Below are 16,802 nucleotides of genomic sequence, written 5' to 3' on the forward strand. Positions count from 1 at the left end.
TGAATCATATCTGCCTTAAAAATGTATTAACAAACTGTGATACTTGCCGATTGAATGCTAATATGTAGGCCTACTGTCCCTGCAGGATGCAAAAACCTTTTTTTGGGGGGCTTTTTTCTATTTTGTTTTATTTAAAGCCCTATCTGTACGGGATTCGTTTCTCAAGGGTTCCTGGGGTAATTTGTGACTTTATTCCTGTCCAGAATGACCATGTATGTGTTTTACTCAGACGTCCTTTGAGAAAATTACAGGCTGAATTATCTGCTGTTTTTTTAAGCTGAACTCCGTGGTCCTCCAGTAATTTTAGTCCTATCTGGACTCACATCTCTGAGTTTCCTCACCTAGCCTTTAATAAAATAGCTATTTGTTCACTGCTACGCACCATAATTACACTTTGGGTGCGCATTTCCACGGAGATCCGCCTAAACACAACAGCGAGTGGAAATGGAGGAGTTACTGAATGTGATGTCATGTAACCGAGAAAGCCAAAAAACTCACTGATCACTGGATGAGTAGAAGTATAAAATATTTTTCATACATGTCTCCCTGAGAAACTAGGACTGTTAGAGTTGGACATACAGTAGTTTTGTTTAAAATAATGGTCATCTTTTACTCACTATTATTCACGGTTACAGACTTTAAAATATTGCTCATAAAATAACTCATATCTTTCAAACTGAGCAGGTGTTAGATGTACTCACATGAGCGATGACACAATCACTTTCCAATATGCTTAAACATTAGTGGCCCAAAATAGCGCAAAGACTAATGACACTTGTCAACAGGCAGAATCCTGCAGAATTACAACTGAATAAGCTCATGGCTCCAACCAAGTGATACATAACACCCCTGACGCGATTACACAGACTCCCTGCTGTGTGATAGAATACGGTACACTTCACGAGTCTCAGCGCTACACAAACACAGCCGTGATCTGGCCACTTCCCCACATGACACATCTCCTGAATCCGCTCCGTTTTCACATTAAATCTTCATCCAAAACACAGGCGAACCCACCGCACTGTGAACTCCTGCCTGCCGTCAGTCTCTTAGCGCAGGCTTAAGAGCTGTGGGACGAACAGGTGCCTCCGAGTTTCATTAATATTCTCAAGCAGGAGGAGCAGCAGCTCCTCCATCGGGGGCCGCTCGCCTTCCTCAAGTGCTTAACTGCGTGATTAATGATATAACTACTGTGGCCTGAAGCAGCCGAGGCGGCCTCCTTCTGCTCAAACAAACAGCCGTACACCAGAACGGCTGCCTCGGAGGGGACAGCATGCTGGTTTCAGCAAAACGCAGCTGCCTGCCGTGAACGCAGAGTTTAACCATTACCCACAGTTAGCAGTTATTACTGAAGAGATTAAGTAATTACTCCTTACTTATAGCTCACTGAATAAACTGGAGGCATTAAGTCAAAAGTGCACAATCAAAAGTTCCAATTTATATAATTATACACCCTGCTGAAAAAAGAAAAAAAAAAAGAAATGCATGGTCAGCTCAAGTTGTTCTGTGGTTCAGCTGGTTGAGCAGCTCCCTTCTTGACCAGCAGGCAATATATTTTTATTTATATATTTTTTATTTGAACTACAAAAAACACAATATATGACAAAATATGGACAGTAAATATGGAAAAATATTTTGACCACACCAAATTATTATTATTATTTTTTTTCTTTCTAAACTTAGATTTTTAATAACTATAATTTGTAATATTTTAATTTACATTTACAGCGCTGGAAAAAAAATTGAATGTAATCAAGAGGAAAATGGCTGAACTGCTTAAAGTTTTTGCACCAGGAATGGTATAAAGTAATATAATACAGGAAATTGACAAATCCTGCACCTAACAGCTGGGGTTATGCATAGGGCTCAGCCAGGATCTACTACTCACTCAACTAACAACAATAGCCAAAACCACCACAATCTGATACTGGCTCGACACGGATCCAGAAGCACAGCCTAACACTATGTTCATGGTCCATTGCCTCAACTGCCAAGTAACAGACCTACCAAAAAATAACCTATGAACAAACAGAATCCCTCCTTAATCTAAGCTCACTTCCTTTAACTATGGCAACAACACACTTACCTAAGCACAATCACACACAATAAATCACATTATAAGTTGCTTGAGCAGAACACAGCAACCACTACCATCTGATACTGGCTCGACAAGAATCCAGAAGCATAGTTCATGCGTTCATAGATGTATGCATATCTATGCATACTATGCATAACTATGTATGCATAGTTCATAGAAGCGATGTTCATGGTCCGTGCCTCAACTGCCAAGTACTCAGACGTCTACAAAAACTCATGAGACAAATTATTACAAGAGCAGGACCACACCAATCCCCTTCATTCAAACTCTAACACAAACTTCAGTGCAAGCTCTTCTCAGGGGTCATCAGGCAGGCACCTTCCTTCGTCAGTGTTTCGCTGAATTAGGCCCACGACACCTCCAGAAGGCTCAACAGTGAAGTCTGGCGTCCCAGACCCACCCCCCTCCAAGCTTGCTGTATAAGCACAAACTCACTCCCTTCCCCACACAGCCTCAGCCCTTCTGAACCACAACCACTGACTAGATCTTTCAGCTACATCTGACAACTCCTTCACTACAGTCCTTAGCACACGACCTCTAATTCCGAATTCAGACAGCAGTCTTGTGGCAGACTTCGCAACAAAGCCTCTAGTACCTACCTCTACCGGTCTAATATACGCTTGCCACCCACGCTCTCTCACCTCAGCCACCAAGTCTGTATACTTCAGCCTTTTCCTTTCATAAGCTCCATCTACCTCGTCTTCAAACGGAACAGTCAGCTCTATAAAATACACTATCCGCTTACTTTCAGAGTACAACACTACATCCGGCCTCAAGGTTGTAACCAGTACGCACTCTGGGATCTGCAGTTTACTACCTACATCCACTAATAACTTCCAATCTCGTGCATTGGCCCACTTACCAGCAGTTTTCAAGCACTGTGCTGTTTCTCCACTATGCTGCCCCTCACGCACAAACGTGATTACCCTACTGCAACCTACCACGGGCGTGTTATTAACTTCTAACCGTTTCTTATCAAGTGCACCTGCAAGAGATCTAAGTACCTGATTATGCCTCCATGTGTAGCGCCCCTGGGATAGACTCACCTTACATGCCGACAAAATGTGCTTCAGCGTGCCACTTCCTGCACATAGCTTACAACTTGGATCCTCACCCACCCACTGAGCAAGGTTTTGTGGCGTTGGCAGAACATCATATGTAGCTCCCAAAAGAAACTTTATACGGCCTGTATCCAATCCCCATAACTCTCGCCAGGTGATTCTCCGCTTCTCTACACTTTCCCATCTCATCCACTGCCCCTGTTTACTCTGCCCTGCTGCTTTTGCCCTCCTTGCTTCCTCCTCCTGCTCACGAATAAACCCTGTAACCATACGCCTTTTCTCAGGTGATGTGGCCTTGCCGAATGCTTTCCAAGAATCACCTAAACCTAATCCTGCCCTCCCATTTTGCACCTGCCCCACAACATCCCTGTGCTCCAGTGCCCTCCTTGCGGCTTGAGTAGCTTCTCGAGCATTCCACTTCCTCCCAGACCTAGTCACTGGTGCTGTTGCTTTAACCAGCCCGTCTTTTGACCCTAACAACTGCATTTCACGTCCTACCTTAGCACATTTGAACTCCTCAACCAAGCTCGTCAATGGCAGTTCCAGCATCCCTCTCCCACACCACGCCACACTACTAAGGCAACGCGGCACCCCCAACCATGTCCTTATAGCCTTGCTCATAACCCTTTCTAACCTCTCAACCTCAGAAATCGGAATATCATAAACTGTAAGTGGCCACCTTAGACGAGGCAACAAACCAAACTGCAGACACCACAATTTTAATTTACCTGGCAGAAAAGACTTATCAATTCTATTAATGGCCTCCACCATTTCTGTCCTCAACCCTTCCACCTGCTCTTTATCATTCAGTGCTGCAGTATACCACCTACCTAAACTCTTAACTGGCTTTTCCAATATAGATGGTATGACTTCTCCCTCCATCATAAACCTTTCTTGTATCAATTTCCCTTTAACGATTGATACACTCCTAGACTTGCTCGGTTTAACTTTCATCCTAGCCAGCCTAAGATTATCATTTAACTTCCCTAGCAGTCGCCGGGTACATGGCACCGTGGTCGTTAATGTTGTCATATCGTCCATAAACGCCCTAACTGGTGGGAGCCGGGTGCCATCATGCAGCCTCTCCCCGCCTACGACCCACTTAGAAGCCCTAATAATCACCTCCATTGCCATTGTAAACGCTAGCGGTGAAATTGTACAACCTGCCATTATACCTATTTCCAGTCGTTGCCAAGATGTGACACACTCCCCTACACTAAAGCAAAACTGTATGTCTTCAAAATAGGCTTTAACTAACCTTGAAATCTCTTCTGGAACCCTAAAAAAATTGAATGCCTTCCACAACAATGCATGCGGTACCGAACCAAAAGCATTAGCCAGATCTAAAAACACCACATGTAGATCCTTTTTCTCGGCTCTTGCTGTTTGAATCTGATGCCAAATCATACTATTATGCTCTATGCAACCAGAAAAACCTGCAATTCCTGCCTTTTGTACAGACGTATCAATTAAATTATTTCTTTTCAGGTACGTTGCTAGTCTACGTGCAACCACACTAAAGAAGATCTTACCCTCCACATTCAACAAGCTTATGGGACGGAACTGATCAATAGCCACAGAATCCTTTTCTTTTGGGATAAGAACACCACCTGCTCTGCGCCACTCCTTTGGAATAATCCCCTTCTTCCACACTATAGCCATTAGTTTCCATAGAAACTTCAAAACATCTGGTGCACTTTTATATAATCTATATGGAACCCCGTTTGGCCCTGGGGCAGAACCTGCCTTTGCAGCCTTCACCACCTCCTGAACCTCACTCCACCTAGGGGGGTTAACATCCATTTTCCACTCTATATCACCTAACGGCGGCATGTCTGCTGGTAGGTCCAGGTCGCTAGACCTTTCCTTCTCTGTGTAAACACTCTTAAAGTGCTCCTCCAACTCCCTCTTTCCGACCTTTAGATTTCCTGATTTCTCCTTACTAAACAGACTCTTAACAAACCTAAATGGATCTCTAAAGAACTCTATCCTAGCACGCTCCTTCTTCTTCCTCTTTTTCCTCATAGCCTCTGCTCTCCGCAATTTTACCAACTTACTTCTCAACTCCTCCTGCAATAACTCAATGCCCTCTCTTTCTGCCTCATTCCCCTTCTTCCACTTCTTTCTGAGTAACCTTGATTCCTTAACCAGTTTTTCTATTTCTACCTGCCGCCTTGATTTAACTACAAGTTAAATAAAGTTATCCAAAAGCAGTGTGAAAGACGATGGAGGAGAACATGGCAACATGCATGAAAACTGTGAGTAAAAACCAGGGTTATTATTAGGGGTGTCACGATTTCGATATTTCATCGGAATTGATCGAAATTATGTCATGGTCTCGAGCCTCGAAGTCAAAAAGATGATCGACGATCCCTCCCTCTAAGCTATGCAAGCACACTCAAAAACTACACATCATGCCAATATTCAAAGAAATGCAGAAATAAATGAGAAAGAAATTAATTGAGATCCATCAGTCTGGAATAAGTTAGTAAAAGCCATTACTTAAATTTTTGGATTACTACAAACCACAGTGAGAGATATACACAAATAGCAAAAAGGTAGAACAGTGGTGCACAGTGATGGTATAGTTACTTTGAAAAAGTAATCCGATTACTGATTACTGATTACTCCTTTAAAAAGTAACTTAGTTACTTTATGGATTACTTGATTTTAAAAGTAACTAAGTTACTTTACAAGTTACTTTATTAGTTACTTTCAGCAGCTGCAGACACCACCTCCCGCCGCCTTAACATAAACATTATAACCAGTTTTGCCAATACTCCCTTTATTGGAAAATGCATTTTTAACAGCAACAATTTATCTCTATTAAGTTGAACTATTTCCTAAAAAAAAAAGTTTTTTTTTATAAAAATAAAAAAATTAAATATTTTTTATGAAAAATAAAATATGGTCTTTCTTGATTTTACTAAACATAAATACTTGTTTTTATAAAAAAATATATAAAATAAAGAAAGTCTTTCTTGACCTGACATATTTAACACTGTAAAACTGAACATTGAAGCTGTTGTTCTCTGCAGGGCAGCAAGGAGTGGTTTTATAAAACAGAACCGTGTATATGGTCTAGACCAGGGATCACATATTTGCAGACTGCGGTCCGGGTCCGGACCCAGACGTTGTCCAATACGGACCCATACCGGACCCAACTACTGAGAAGGATTTAATTCTGACAGTGTTCATTTAAAGCACCGGAACTTTTCTTGTCTTTACGGTATGTGCGCTCTGCGCCACAGTGAACTTCCAATCACGTGTGGTGTAAAATCTTTAAATGCTCTCCTCTGCCAATCAAATTTGTGGCAGACCGCTGCCCTGGCTAGTGAATTGGGACGCTGCCGCAAAAAAAAACGTCTTTATAACTGGCGAAAAACGAAAACGGGCGGAAACTAAAGACACGCTGAGCGCGAGAGAGAGAGACAGGGGAGAAAGCGAGACCCGTGTGATTGGGGAAGAGCTAATTAAAGACCTGATCTGAATCCGATTGAGATGCTGTGGCATGACCTTAAACAGCGGTTAATGCTCAAAAACCCTCCAATATGGCTGAATTACAACAATTCTGCAAAGAAGAGTGGGCCACAATTCCCCCACAGCTCTGTAAAAGACTCATTACAAGTTTTCGCAAACCCTTGGTTTTGCGAAACCAACTAAGTTGTTGCTGCTAAGTGTGTCCCAACCAGTTATTAGGTTTAGGGGGCAAACACTTTTTCATACTTTTTTCATACTTTTTCTACCTTAAAAATGAAAACCTTAGTTCAAAAACTGCATTTTGTATTTACTTGTGTTGCCTTTGACTAATATTTAAATTTGTTTGATGATCTGAAACATTTAAGTGTTACAAACATGCAAACAAATAAGAAATTATGCAGGGGCAAACACTTTTTGACACCAAAGAATGCTGGAAGCTAGTTCCTCTTCCCTATTTAATGCATTTTTATTTATTCATACTTATTCTCATTATTCTTATACAGAGTTCCACATGCATACACCTGCTTATTTCCTAGATAATGCTTTTAAAATCTTTGCTCAGCTCTAAGGAAACTAAGACATTGGCACAGTGCTGTATGCTGAATAGCAAACGGATGATAATAACACTAGACTTCTAGGGGTTAAACAAACCCACAGACACCAGCAGACACTGAGTCGTACCTGCACAGTGCTGCATAAATATTCCAAGTTAGTGTTCAGTGGGATCTCATCCACCCACATGGGATACAGAGTTGATCATTTTCAATGTACATCAACTGAAACCTGTCTGCTTCTGAGTGCAGCTGTCAAATCCCAGCAGTGAGCTGGTGAGGTAAAACAGTTGTCTGTCTTGCAGCTTTCTTCGCTTTTTAAAATAAATGTCTCAAGCTAGCAAAAAAAAGAAAACGCAAGAAAAAAAAATACTGCTTAAAGTCAATTCTGTTGTTCTAATATACCACTAATAAAATTACAAAATCAAACTCATGGTACCAGTGAAACCTTCTCTTCTATTTCTTTATTGTTTTGCAATAAATTCATATTACCATATTTTTCACACTATAAGGCGCACTGTAATATAAGGCGCACTATCAATGAATGTCTATTTTCTGGTATATTTTAATACATAAGGTGCACTGGATTATAAGGCGCATTATGAGACACTAGTAAGAAACAGGAGTAGCTAACTAAGTTAAGTAAAGCTAAGCTAAGTAACCAATCTATACAGATTTCTCTCCTAAAAACTGTTTATTTGGGTGAGTAAAGCGCTTCCTTTTACTTACAGTAATTTTAGATTTCCAGATTTCCACTAAGACTGGGATGCATTAGCATTAGCATTAGATTAGCAAATGTATCGGGTGAATGCCACCTGACAAAGCTACACTAAAGAACCCTGAGTGTTGCGATTAGCCAGGATGATATTAGAAAGCGCTGTGTCCCATGTAGCTTGTTTTAACACAGTAAAAGCGCAAGATACAGTTCGATATAATCACCTCTGAACAGTGAAAAAGCTAGCGCTTAGCACAGTTAGCAGCTAATGCTAATGCTGCTCCAACAGTGCTAGTCAGGGTTAGCAGCAGGTTACAGGCTGATAATATTCACCTCTGATTGGTGAATAAGCTAGCAATTAGCACGGTTAGCAGCTAATGCTAATGCTAGCAACTAATTGATGAGACTCACTCATGGGTTTCCCCTGGCGTTTTGTCATTTTCTGATATAACAGGGGACATAGCAACAGGCACAGGCTCTGCTTAAACTCTGATACTCTGATACTGCAGCTCTGCTTTTACTACTGTTGATGTGCAATGCAGCCATCTTGGATTCTAAACTCTGGATTAGGGCCATCTTGCGGCATACAATATCAACAAGCATGACCAAGCTTGATCAAAATCAAGACCAGCCTTCCATCTGTTTGAAAGTGGAGAGACCAAAAAAATGGAAACTAAATGTCAGATTATCATATAAGAATCACTTTAAATCATCGAAAAAATCTGACAGTATGACAGTGTTTGACTTAATAACTAACAAAACATATAGTTTATTAGCTTGTTATTGCACCTGCGTGCTTCCTAACTAGCATGTTAATCAGAGACCCTATTATTGAGGAGACAGGCCACTGACCGCTTATATAAATGGGATTTCTCGCAATGCTAATCATGGTACTTGTTCCAAGAAAAGGTGCAACCCTTCAGCAAAAACAGCCAATCTGAGGCAAATGTATCAAACTGCTCATGGGATTTTCTCATAATTTTATCAGTAATATAAAAATATGTTGGTCAAATTCAGGGCTGCAGACAAAAAACTGCAGAAGGTGTGCGTATGGTACACCCCAATTCCACACCAATTGCTTTCAGCTCATGCTTGCTTTTGGGGCTAAATAGGTATGTTTCCACACTTTTTCAATAATTAGAAGGGATTTTTGAGTGTTCAGGATTGCCAGATCCAAACTTTGAGGCAAACAATAAAATGAGAAAATATGTTGTGCTCCTTGTTCTGTCGAGTTTTGCTACCTTGTGCTACCCTAGTGTATATTTAACTGTAAAAATACAAAAGAAGCTCAACGTAAGAGCCTGTTTGCAGTAGAAGTCCCCAGTAGATTTGGATAACATAAATCACTATATCATTGTAAAGTTATGGCAATCAGAGTTCAATATTTATTTATTTATGGCAATATTTAACTGGGATTTAACTGTCCAGCTGTGTTAGCAAGATGGCCGCTAAGTAAACTGACTTGCATATAAAGACTTTGGTGAGGCTCTCCTGACTTTCATATTAGGAAATCTGTCTCGTGGGGGTGTTAGAGTTGATAGGTCCTACAAGGAACTTAGCAATTTCAACATCCAAGTTTAAAAACGGAGAACAAATAGAGTTAAATACTGTAATAATAATGTAGCTTTGGAAGCAGTAAAGCTTTGTTGGCTACATAATGCATGAAAGTAAATTTCTCCATGAACAAAACAAACCAGTCCAACAGATCTTCAGGCATCACATTTCAGGATTCCTACTCTCTCAGGTTATACCACAATTGGTTTGACCTCTTGCACCTCTCTTTTTTAGGTATTTTCTATGTTTGTCTTACTGTTATTTCTTTTTTATTTATGCAAATAGATTATTCTGATAACTCTTGGATTATTGGAAATCTTTCCTAAAAATGAAGAACTTAATGGATGTTTTGACTGGAAATAAAATAAATGAAAAGTGCTCTCTGACTGGAGCACAGTATTGTTAGTTTTGTAATTAATTGTGCTCTTTCTAAACTACTTTCAATTCAAAAAAAACTTTTTCTATTAGTTTCAGAGCAATTACAAAAAAAGTAAAAAAAAAAATGTTTTATTAAATGGGAAAATATTAAACATACATTATGCATTAGTTTTGCTGTTGCTAACCATTTTCTTAACATGAAGCCAGAATTTAATATCTTTTGTAATTGTCGGTTGTCTTGCTGGAACTCACTCTCAGAGCTTCTCCATCTAACTACTTCAACATTTACATCATCCCTTTTCTCCTTTTTCCTCTATTCAGACCGACCTTGTTAGGATCCAGACTGTGGGCTCTTGCAGACTTTTTTTTTCCTCCATTACTGCTGTACGCTAACCTCAAAACTAGCCTTGTTATTCTTTTCTATGGCCTATTCTTTCTCCATTAAAGCTGGTCTAAGCCTGGCTGAAAGAACCCTTGCCTGGCTTTATAAAACTCATTCTTGCTCCCAATGTGGTGCAAATGTCTATGCTCATGTCTGTTCTGTAAGAAATAAAGTCCTTTCTGTCTCCATTAAAGCCAGTCAGCAGTATTCACACCCCCACACATGCTGCTACATGTGCTTCATAGAACATACTCTACTCACCAAATCTATATAAAGAAATATTTGGAGACCCTTCAGTTGTTTTTTCCTTATTTATTTTGTTGTGAAATCAACGATTATTATATTTTCACTCTCCTTTTCTCGTTCTCGCTCTGTCTCTATTAAAAATCAGAAAAACTATATTGTCAAGAGCAGAAAAATGGACAAATAAAATAGTCACAGCTTTTTTAAACTAACATATTCAATGCTGATTATTAAATTAGCAGAAAGACCAAATAATAACATTTTTTTTCTTATCTTTATTTTAAGCCACATGTTAACATGTTCAGTGTTTAATAATTATTTGTGTAGTTTTCTAATTGCATTTCTTTAAAAAGCATGCAGGGTATTTAATTTATGCAATGCTGAATAAAGTAACAAAATTCACAAAAACCTGTGAAAACTGTGTTTCATATTTCCATTTTTTATTTTTTTTGGCATATTTAAGAGCAGTCCAGAATCCATAAGACATGTGCCCACAACAGGACCTGTACCATACTTACCAATCAAACATTTTTACTTTAGCTACTGTTTTCTATTAAATTGTTAATATTCTTTTCTAAAACAAAAATAAAATTGTATGTTTGCCATTGCAGTCTTCTGGATAGTGTCAGGAGATATCAAGAAGCTTAATAATTAAAAATCAAACCAGTCCTTCTGACACAAACAATCATGTTATGCTTAGAATCCTTAAATAATCAGCCCTAAAAATAGAGACAGCTAATCCAGCAAACCCACTATTGACATCCATGATTTTAGGATGAGTCTAGAAGTATAAACATGTACAGCTCTGGAAAAAAAATTAGAGAACACTTCCGTTTCTAAATCAGTTTCTAAATTTGTTTAGTCTATAAACTACAGAGTTTTCATATTCATAAAGTTTTAAGAGTTCAGAAATCAATATTTGGTGGAATAACCCTGGTTTTTAATCACAGTTTTTATGCATCTTGGCATGTTCTCCTCCACCAGTCTTACACACTGCTTTTGGATAACTTTAAGCCACTCCTGGTGCCAAAATTCAAGCAGTTCAACTTGGTTTGATGGCTTGTGATCATCCATCTCCCTCTTGATTATATTCCAGAGGTTTTTAATTTGATCAAAATCATTGAAACTCTTAAATTTTCAGTGGCCTCAACTTTAGAGAAGAGTTATACAGTTATATGGCACTATAATCCACAACAGCCCCTTTATTCTAACTGATAAAAAGCAGAGGCTGATGGACGCCTCTAATGATTATGAACAGCATGTTTTATTTTCTACCCCAGCCAAGAAGTGCAATGCCTGTACACTAGTTTCTGTGAAAAGTAGGAGGGTTAGGACAGAGGGAGGGGTGCTGACCTCTCCGGACGACAGGACGTTGTTCATGTACTCCAGGAACGACTCGTCTTTGATCTCGTTGTCAGTGATGATGAAGCTTATGCCTTTGCCCTGCTGTCCAGCTGTCCTGTACAAGTTCTTCAGGTCCTCCATCAGGTTAGCGGTGTTGTATGAACTAGAGTGAGAGAGACAGATAGAAGAATCGTTAGTGTCATGCAAAACCCTTTTATCCTTCAACTTGACTCAAACTTTCCCGAACCTACTTTCAGTGGAAGTCAGTGTAAAAAGTTTTTTATTCCAGATCATTTTTGGAGCATTTCTACTGATCCATTTGTCATAGAACTTTAACATGATATAGAGAATATACTGTATACACCAATCAGCCGTAACATTAACACCACTCACAGCTGTGTAAAAAAAAGTAAAACACCTGTAAAGTAAAGTAAAACACTGATTACAAATGAATATATTAGGCAGCAAGTGAACAGTCATTTATTGAAGCTAATTTGTGTTAAGGGCAGCAATATAGATAAGCCCAAAAGGTCACTCTAACAAGGGCCAAACCATTATGGCTAGAGAATAGAGCCAGAGCATCATCAAAATAGGGTAACGCACAACATACAGCTCTGGAAAAAATAAGAGACCACTTCAGTTTCTGAATCAGTTTCTCTGATTTTGCTATTTATAGGTATATGTTTGAGTAAAATGAACATTGCAAAGAAATCAAGTTCATATTCATAAAGTTTTAGGAGTGCAGAAATTAATATTTGGTGGAAAAACCCTGGTTTTTAATCACAGTTTTCATGTATCTTGGCATGTTCTCCTCCACCAGTTTTACACGCTGCTTTTGGATAACTCTATGCCACTCCTGGAGCAAAAATTCAAGCAGTTCAGCTTGGTTTGATGGCTTGTGATCATCCATCATCCTCTTAATTATATCCCAGAGGTTTTCAATTTGGTAAAATCAAAGAAACTCATCATTTTTAAGTGCTCTCTTAATTTTTTTTTCCTGAGTTGTATAAAACTCTAACCGGCTCTTCAAACCAAACCCTACTGTGTAAAGAATTCGCCCAGTATAGTTGGAATACTAGATTTTGTGAGGCTTGTCTGTGTACTTCTTTGCAAAAATTACAGCCTGACCTTTTTATTATTGTTTCTAACTAGTGGTTAAGCCTCTGCAAAGCTATTTTTCTTCATGAAGACCTTTGAAAAAACATTGATATTGATACCTTCTTTCTCTGTAGAGGTTGTTGCTGATGTCACAAAATCCATCTCTGTTACTTACAGTATGGTAGTACACCAGTGATGACTTTCTTCTTCAGGACTACAACTACAACTGTTGTACTGATTTTTTTTTTTTGTTATTGAATACAGTTCTTAGTCTTAAGTTAAGTAGCCTGCACCCTAAGCTAAAACAGTCAATATTAGCAATTGCTACCACTTTAGCACTTTTTTTCCGTTGTTTAGCATTTTACTCATGATTGAAATAATGATTAAAAAACTCAGCAGCTGGATAGGTTAGCTAAGGACAGTTTAGTTAGCTTACTAACATTTTTCATGACAGAGACACTAATTTCTAGATATAAACTTTAATAGAAAAAAACAGCACTACGACCCTATTGGTCCATTCAAAGCAAACAAGCTGACATTGGTATTGTTTAAAAATGTAATAAACAACAAAAAAAATGGAGATCCGTGATTCTGAGTGACAGCGATGATGATTCGTTCATGATAAGGATAGGGATGCAAGACTGAAATATGTTTATGTGTGTGTGTCTGTGTGTGAATGAGAGAGAGAGAGAGCATGTGTCATTTTGGAACAAGGTGTAAAAAGACAACGTGAGATCGGAGAGTCGTGAGCAGCCTGTGTTTTGGAGGGAACAATCTGCAAGCCGTCTGTTTTCTGTTTTCTCAAGAGAGCCACACACACACACACACACACACTCTCTCTCTCTCTCTCTCTCTCTCTCTCTCTCCCTTGCTCCTACTTAGTACGATAAAAAAAACTCTGGCCTCATTCATATTAATATGGTGAAAAAAACATACGGCAGCAAAACTGCTCAAGAAAAAATAAATACTTCGCAAACCTAATTCATACTGCTGAAAACTTCATACCGTCACAGTCATGCACTTACAGTTTATAGGCCCACTTTCCAACACCAAGAAAGATCTGCCAAATCCCCAACTAAAGACCAACCTCATCGACAAAATCCCCAGCTAAACCATTTCATACACAGTCTAAAACTGTCCTGCTTTCCCCCGCAGTCCTGAGGCCAGTCTGTATAATTAATTGCATTTGGATATTTAGAGGTCTGGAATTGGAAGTGTCTCGACTCATGTACGGCTCAGACATTGTGCTCCACTGTGTACAGCCTGTTTCTCTCTGGTAGATGCAGGAACAGGGTGCCAGTTCCCTCTACATTATAAAGGAAACCTTCTTTTTCTGAACCAGACTGCTGCACTGTGCCACACAGCTCATTGTTTTTAATGGAGATACACACACTGGTGCATATACTGTGTGATAATGTGTGTTGTCCAGTGATGGTATAGTTACTTTGAAAAAGTAATCTGATTACTGATTACTGATTACTCCTTTAAAAAGTAACTTAGTTACTTTATGGATTACTTGATTTTAAAAGTAACTAAGTTACTTTACAAGTTACTTTATTAGTTACTTTCAGCAGCTGCAGACACCACCTCCCGCCGCCTTAACATAAACATTATAACCAGTTTTGCCAATACTCCCTTTATTGGAAAATGCATTTTTAACAGCAACAATGTATCTCTAGACATTTAAAGTTGAACTTTATAATAGTTTAGTATAGATTTTTTTTTTATAAAAAAAGACCATTTCTCTTGAATTAACTTAGCATAAATATTTTTTTAATAAAAAATAAAATATGGTCTTTCTTGATTTCATTTAACATAAATACTTGTTTTTATAAAAATATATATATAAAATAAAGAAAGTCTTTCTTGACCTGACATATTTAACACTGTAAAACTGAATATTGAACCTGTTGTTCTCTGCAGGGCAGCAAGGAGTGGTTTTATAAAACAGAACCGTGTATATGGTCTAGGCTAGGGATCACATATATGCGGACTGCGGTCCAGGTCCGGACCCAGAGGTTGTCCAATGCGGACCCAAACCAATAAACTACTGAGAAGGATTTAATTTTGACAGTGTTCATTTAAAGCACAGGAACTTTTCTTGTCTTTACAGTATATGCGCTCTGCGGCACAGTAAACTTGCAGACCAATCACGTGTGGTGTAAAATCTTCAAACACTCTCCTCGGCCAATCAGATCTGTGCAGCCCGCTGCCCTGGCTAGTGAATTATGACGCGGCCGGGAAAAAACGCCTTTATCAAGAGATAGGGAGCCCGAGAACGAGAATGGGCGGAAACTAAAGACATGCCCAGCTTGTCAGATTAGAGTAACGCGTTACTAAGTAGATTGACTAGAGAAAGTTTAACTATATATAAGAAAAAACGTGGTAACAGTAACTGTTACAGTAAAACAGTAACAGTAAATTAAAGAGTATTTGAACCTGTTAATCTGCGGTATAAACAGATAACACTGAAATATTTTTTGCACTATAAGGGGCACTGGATTATAAGGTGCACTATAAATAAATGTATATTTTCTGGTCTATTTTCATACAATAAAGGCCAAAAGTTTGGACACACCTTCTCATTCAATGCGTTTTCTTTATGTTCATGACTATTTACATTGTAGATTCTCACTGAAGGCATCTAAACTATGAATGAACACATGTGGAGTTTTATGTACTTAACAAAAAATGAGCTGGCCTCCACAGCCACCGGACCTGAACCCAATCCAGATGGTTTGGGGTGAGCTGGAGCACAGAGTGAAGAAGGCAAAGGGGCAACAAGTGCTAAACACCTCTGGGAACTCCTTCCTTCAAGACTGTTGGAAACCTTTTCAGGTGACCACCTCTTGAAGCTCATTGAGAGAATGATGCCAAGAGTGTGCAAAGCAGTAATCAGAGCAAAGGGTGGCTAGACAGACAGCGCTACACTATGGAATCCAGTGTGTTCCAGCTAGCGTTTCGTCCCACATAGTTTATTTTACCATGGTAAAGGGAAGGCTACAGTCCAATATACTCACCTCTGAATGGCGAAAAAACTAACTAGCGCTTAGCAACTAATGCTAATACTGCTTTAGCCAGGGATAGGAGCAGGCTACAGGCCAATAATACTCACCTCTGAACGGCAAAAGAACTAGCGGTTAGCACAGTTAGCAACTGATGCTAAAACTGCTTTAGCCGGGGTTAGGAGCAGGCTACAGGCCAATAATATTCACCTCTAAATGGCAAAAGAGCTAGTGCTTAGTGCGGATAGCAGATAATGACAATGCTGCTCCAGCCTTGAGTCCCATTGCTAGAAAACTAAACTATAGAACTAAACTATAACGCTGTACTTCAGCAGAGTGGTTTTACTGCTCCTTACAACCTGACTGGTTAAATTCATACATAAGGAGCACCGAATTTTAAGGCACGCTGACGATTATTTGGAAAATTAAAGGATTTTAACTGCGCCTTATAGTGTGAAAAATATGCTACATAAACAAATGAATAATATAGTGTTCACACAGGACAGTACAGAGATAGCCCAACAATCTCACCGTGTCAGAGTGATCTGGAAGATTCCGTATCCGGCGATGAAAGATGCCAGTCTCGTCAAACTCTGTTTGCCTGAACCCCCAACGCCAACCAGCAGAGCATTTCCACGAGGAGTCCGGATTATACGAGAAATCTTTGTGAAGAGAGAGAAAAAGAGACATACAGTAAAACTTTGTGTTCATGGGTTTCAAAGAAAGTCCTCCAGGCAATTCCTGAAGAAGTGCAGCTAGCCTGGATCTACCTTTCAGCAACCTAAAGGAGCCTCACACTGGAGTATATGTGTTTATGCTGAAATATATGTTCAGGCTAGGATTTACCAATCAGGTATATAAACAACAAAAAACATAATGCAATCACTGGATCT

General features: G+C 39.2%; 1 protein-coding gene across 3 annotated transcripts in view; it reads right to left on the reverse strand.

Annotated features, from left to right (window-relative positions):
• Window positions 1-16,802, reverse strand: part of dnah5 (dynein, axonemal, heavy chain 5) — a 212,011-nt gene that overhangs the window by 66,483 nt on the left and 128,726 nt on the right. For all 3 annotated transcript variants that reach the window (XM_049480737.1, XM_049480738.1, XM_049480736.1), the window contains 2 exons: window positions 16,441-16,571; window positions 11,816-11,969 (listed from right to left, as the gene is read on the reverse strand). In XM_049480737.1, coding sequence (XP_049336694.1) covers window positions 11,816-11,969; window positions 16,441-16,571 — 285 coding nt within the window. The remainder of the gene's footprint in view (window positions 1-11,815; window positions 11,970-16,440; window positions 16,572-16,802) is intronic.

Source organism: Astyanax mexicanus, chromosome 6 (assembly GCF_023375975.1).
Source record: "Astyanax mexicanus isolate ESR-SI-001 chromosome 6, AstMex3_surface, whole genome shotgun sequence".
Lineage (NCBI taxonomy): Eukaryota > Metazoa > Chordata > Actinopteri > Characiformes > Acestrorhamphidae > Astyanax > Astyanax mexicanus.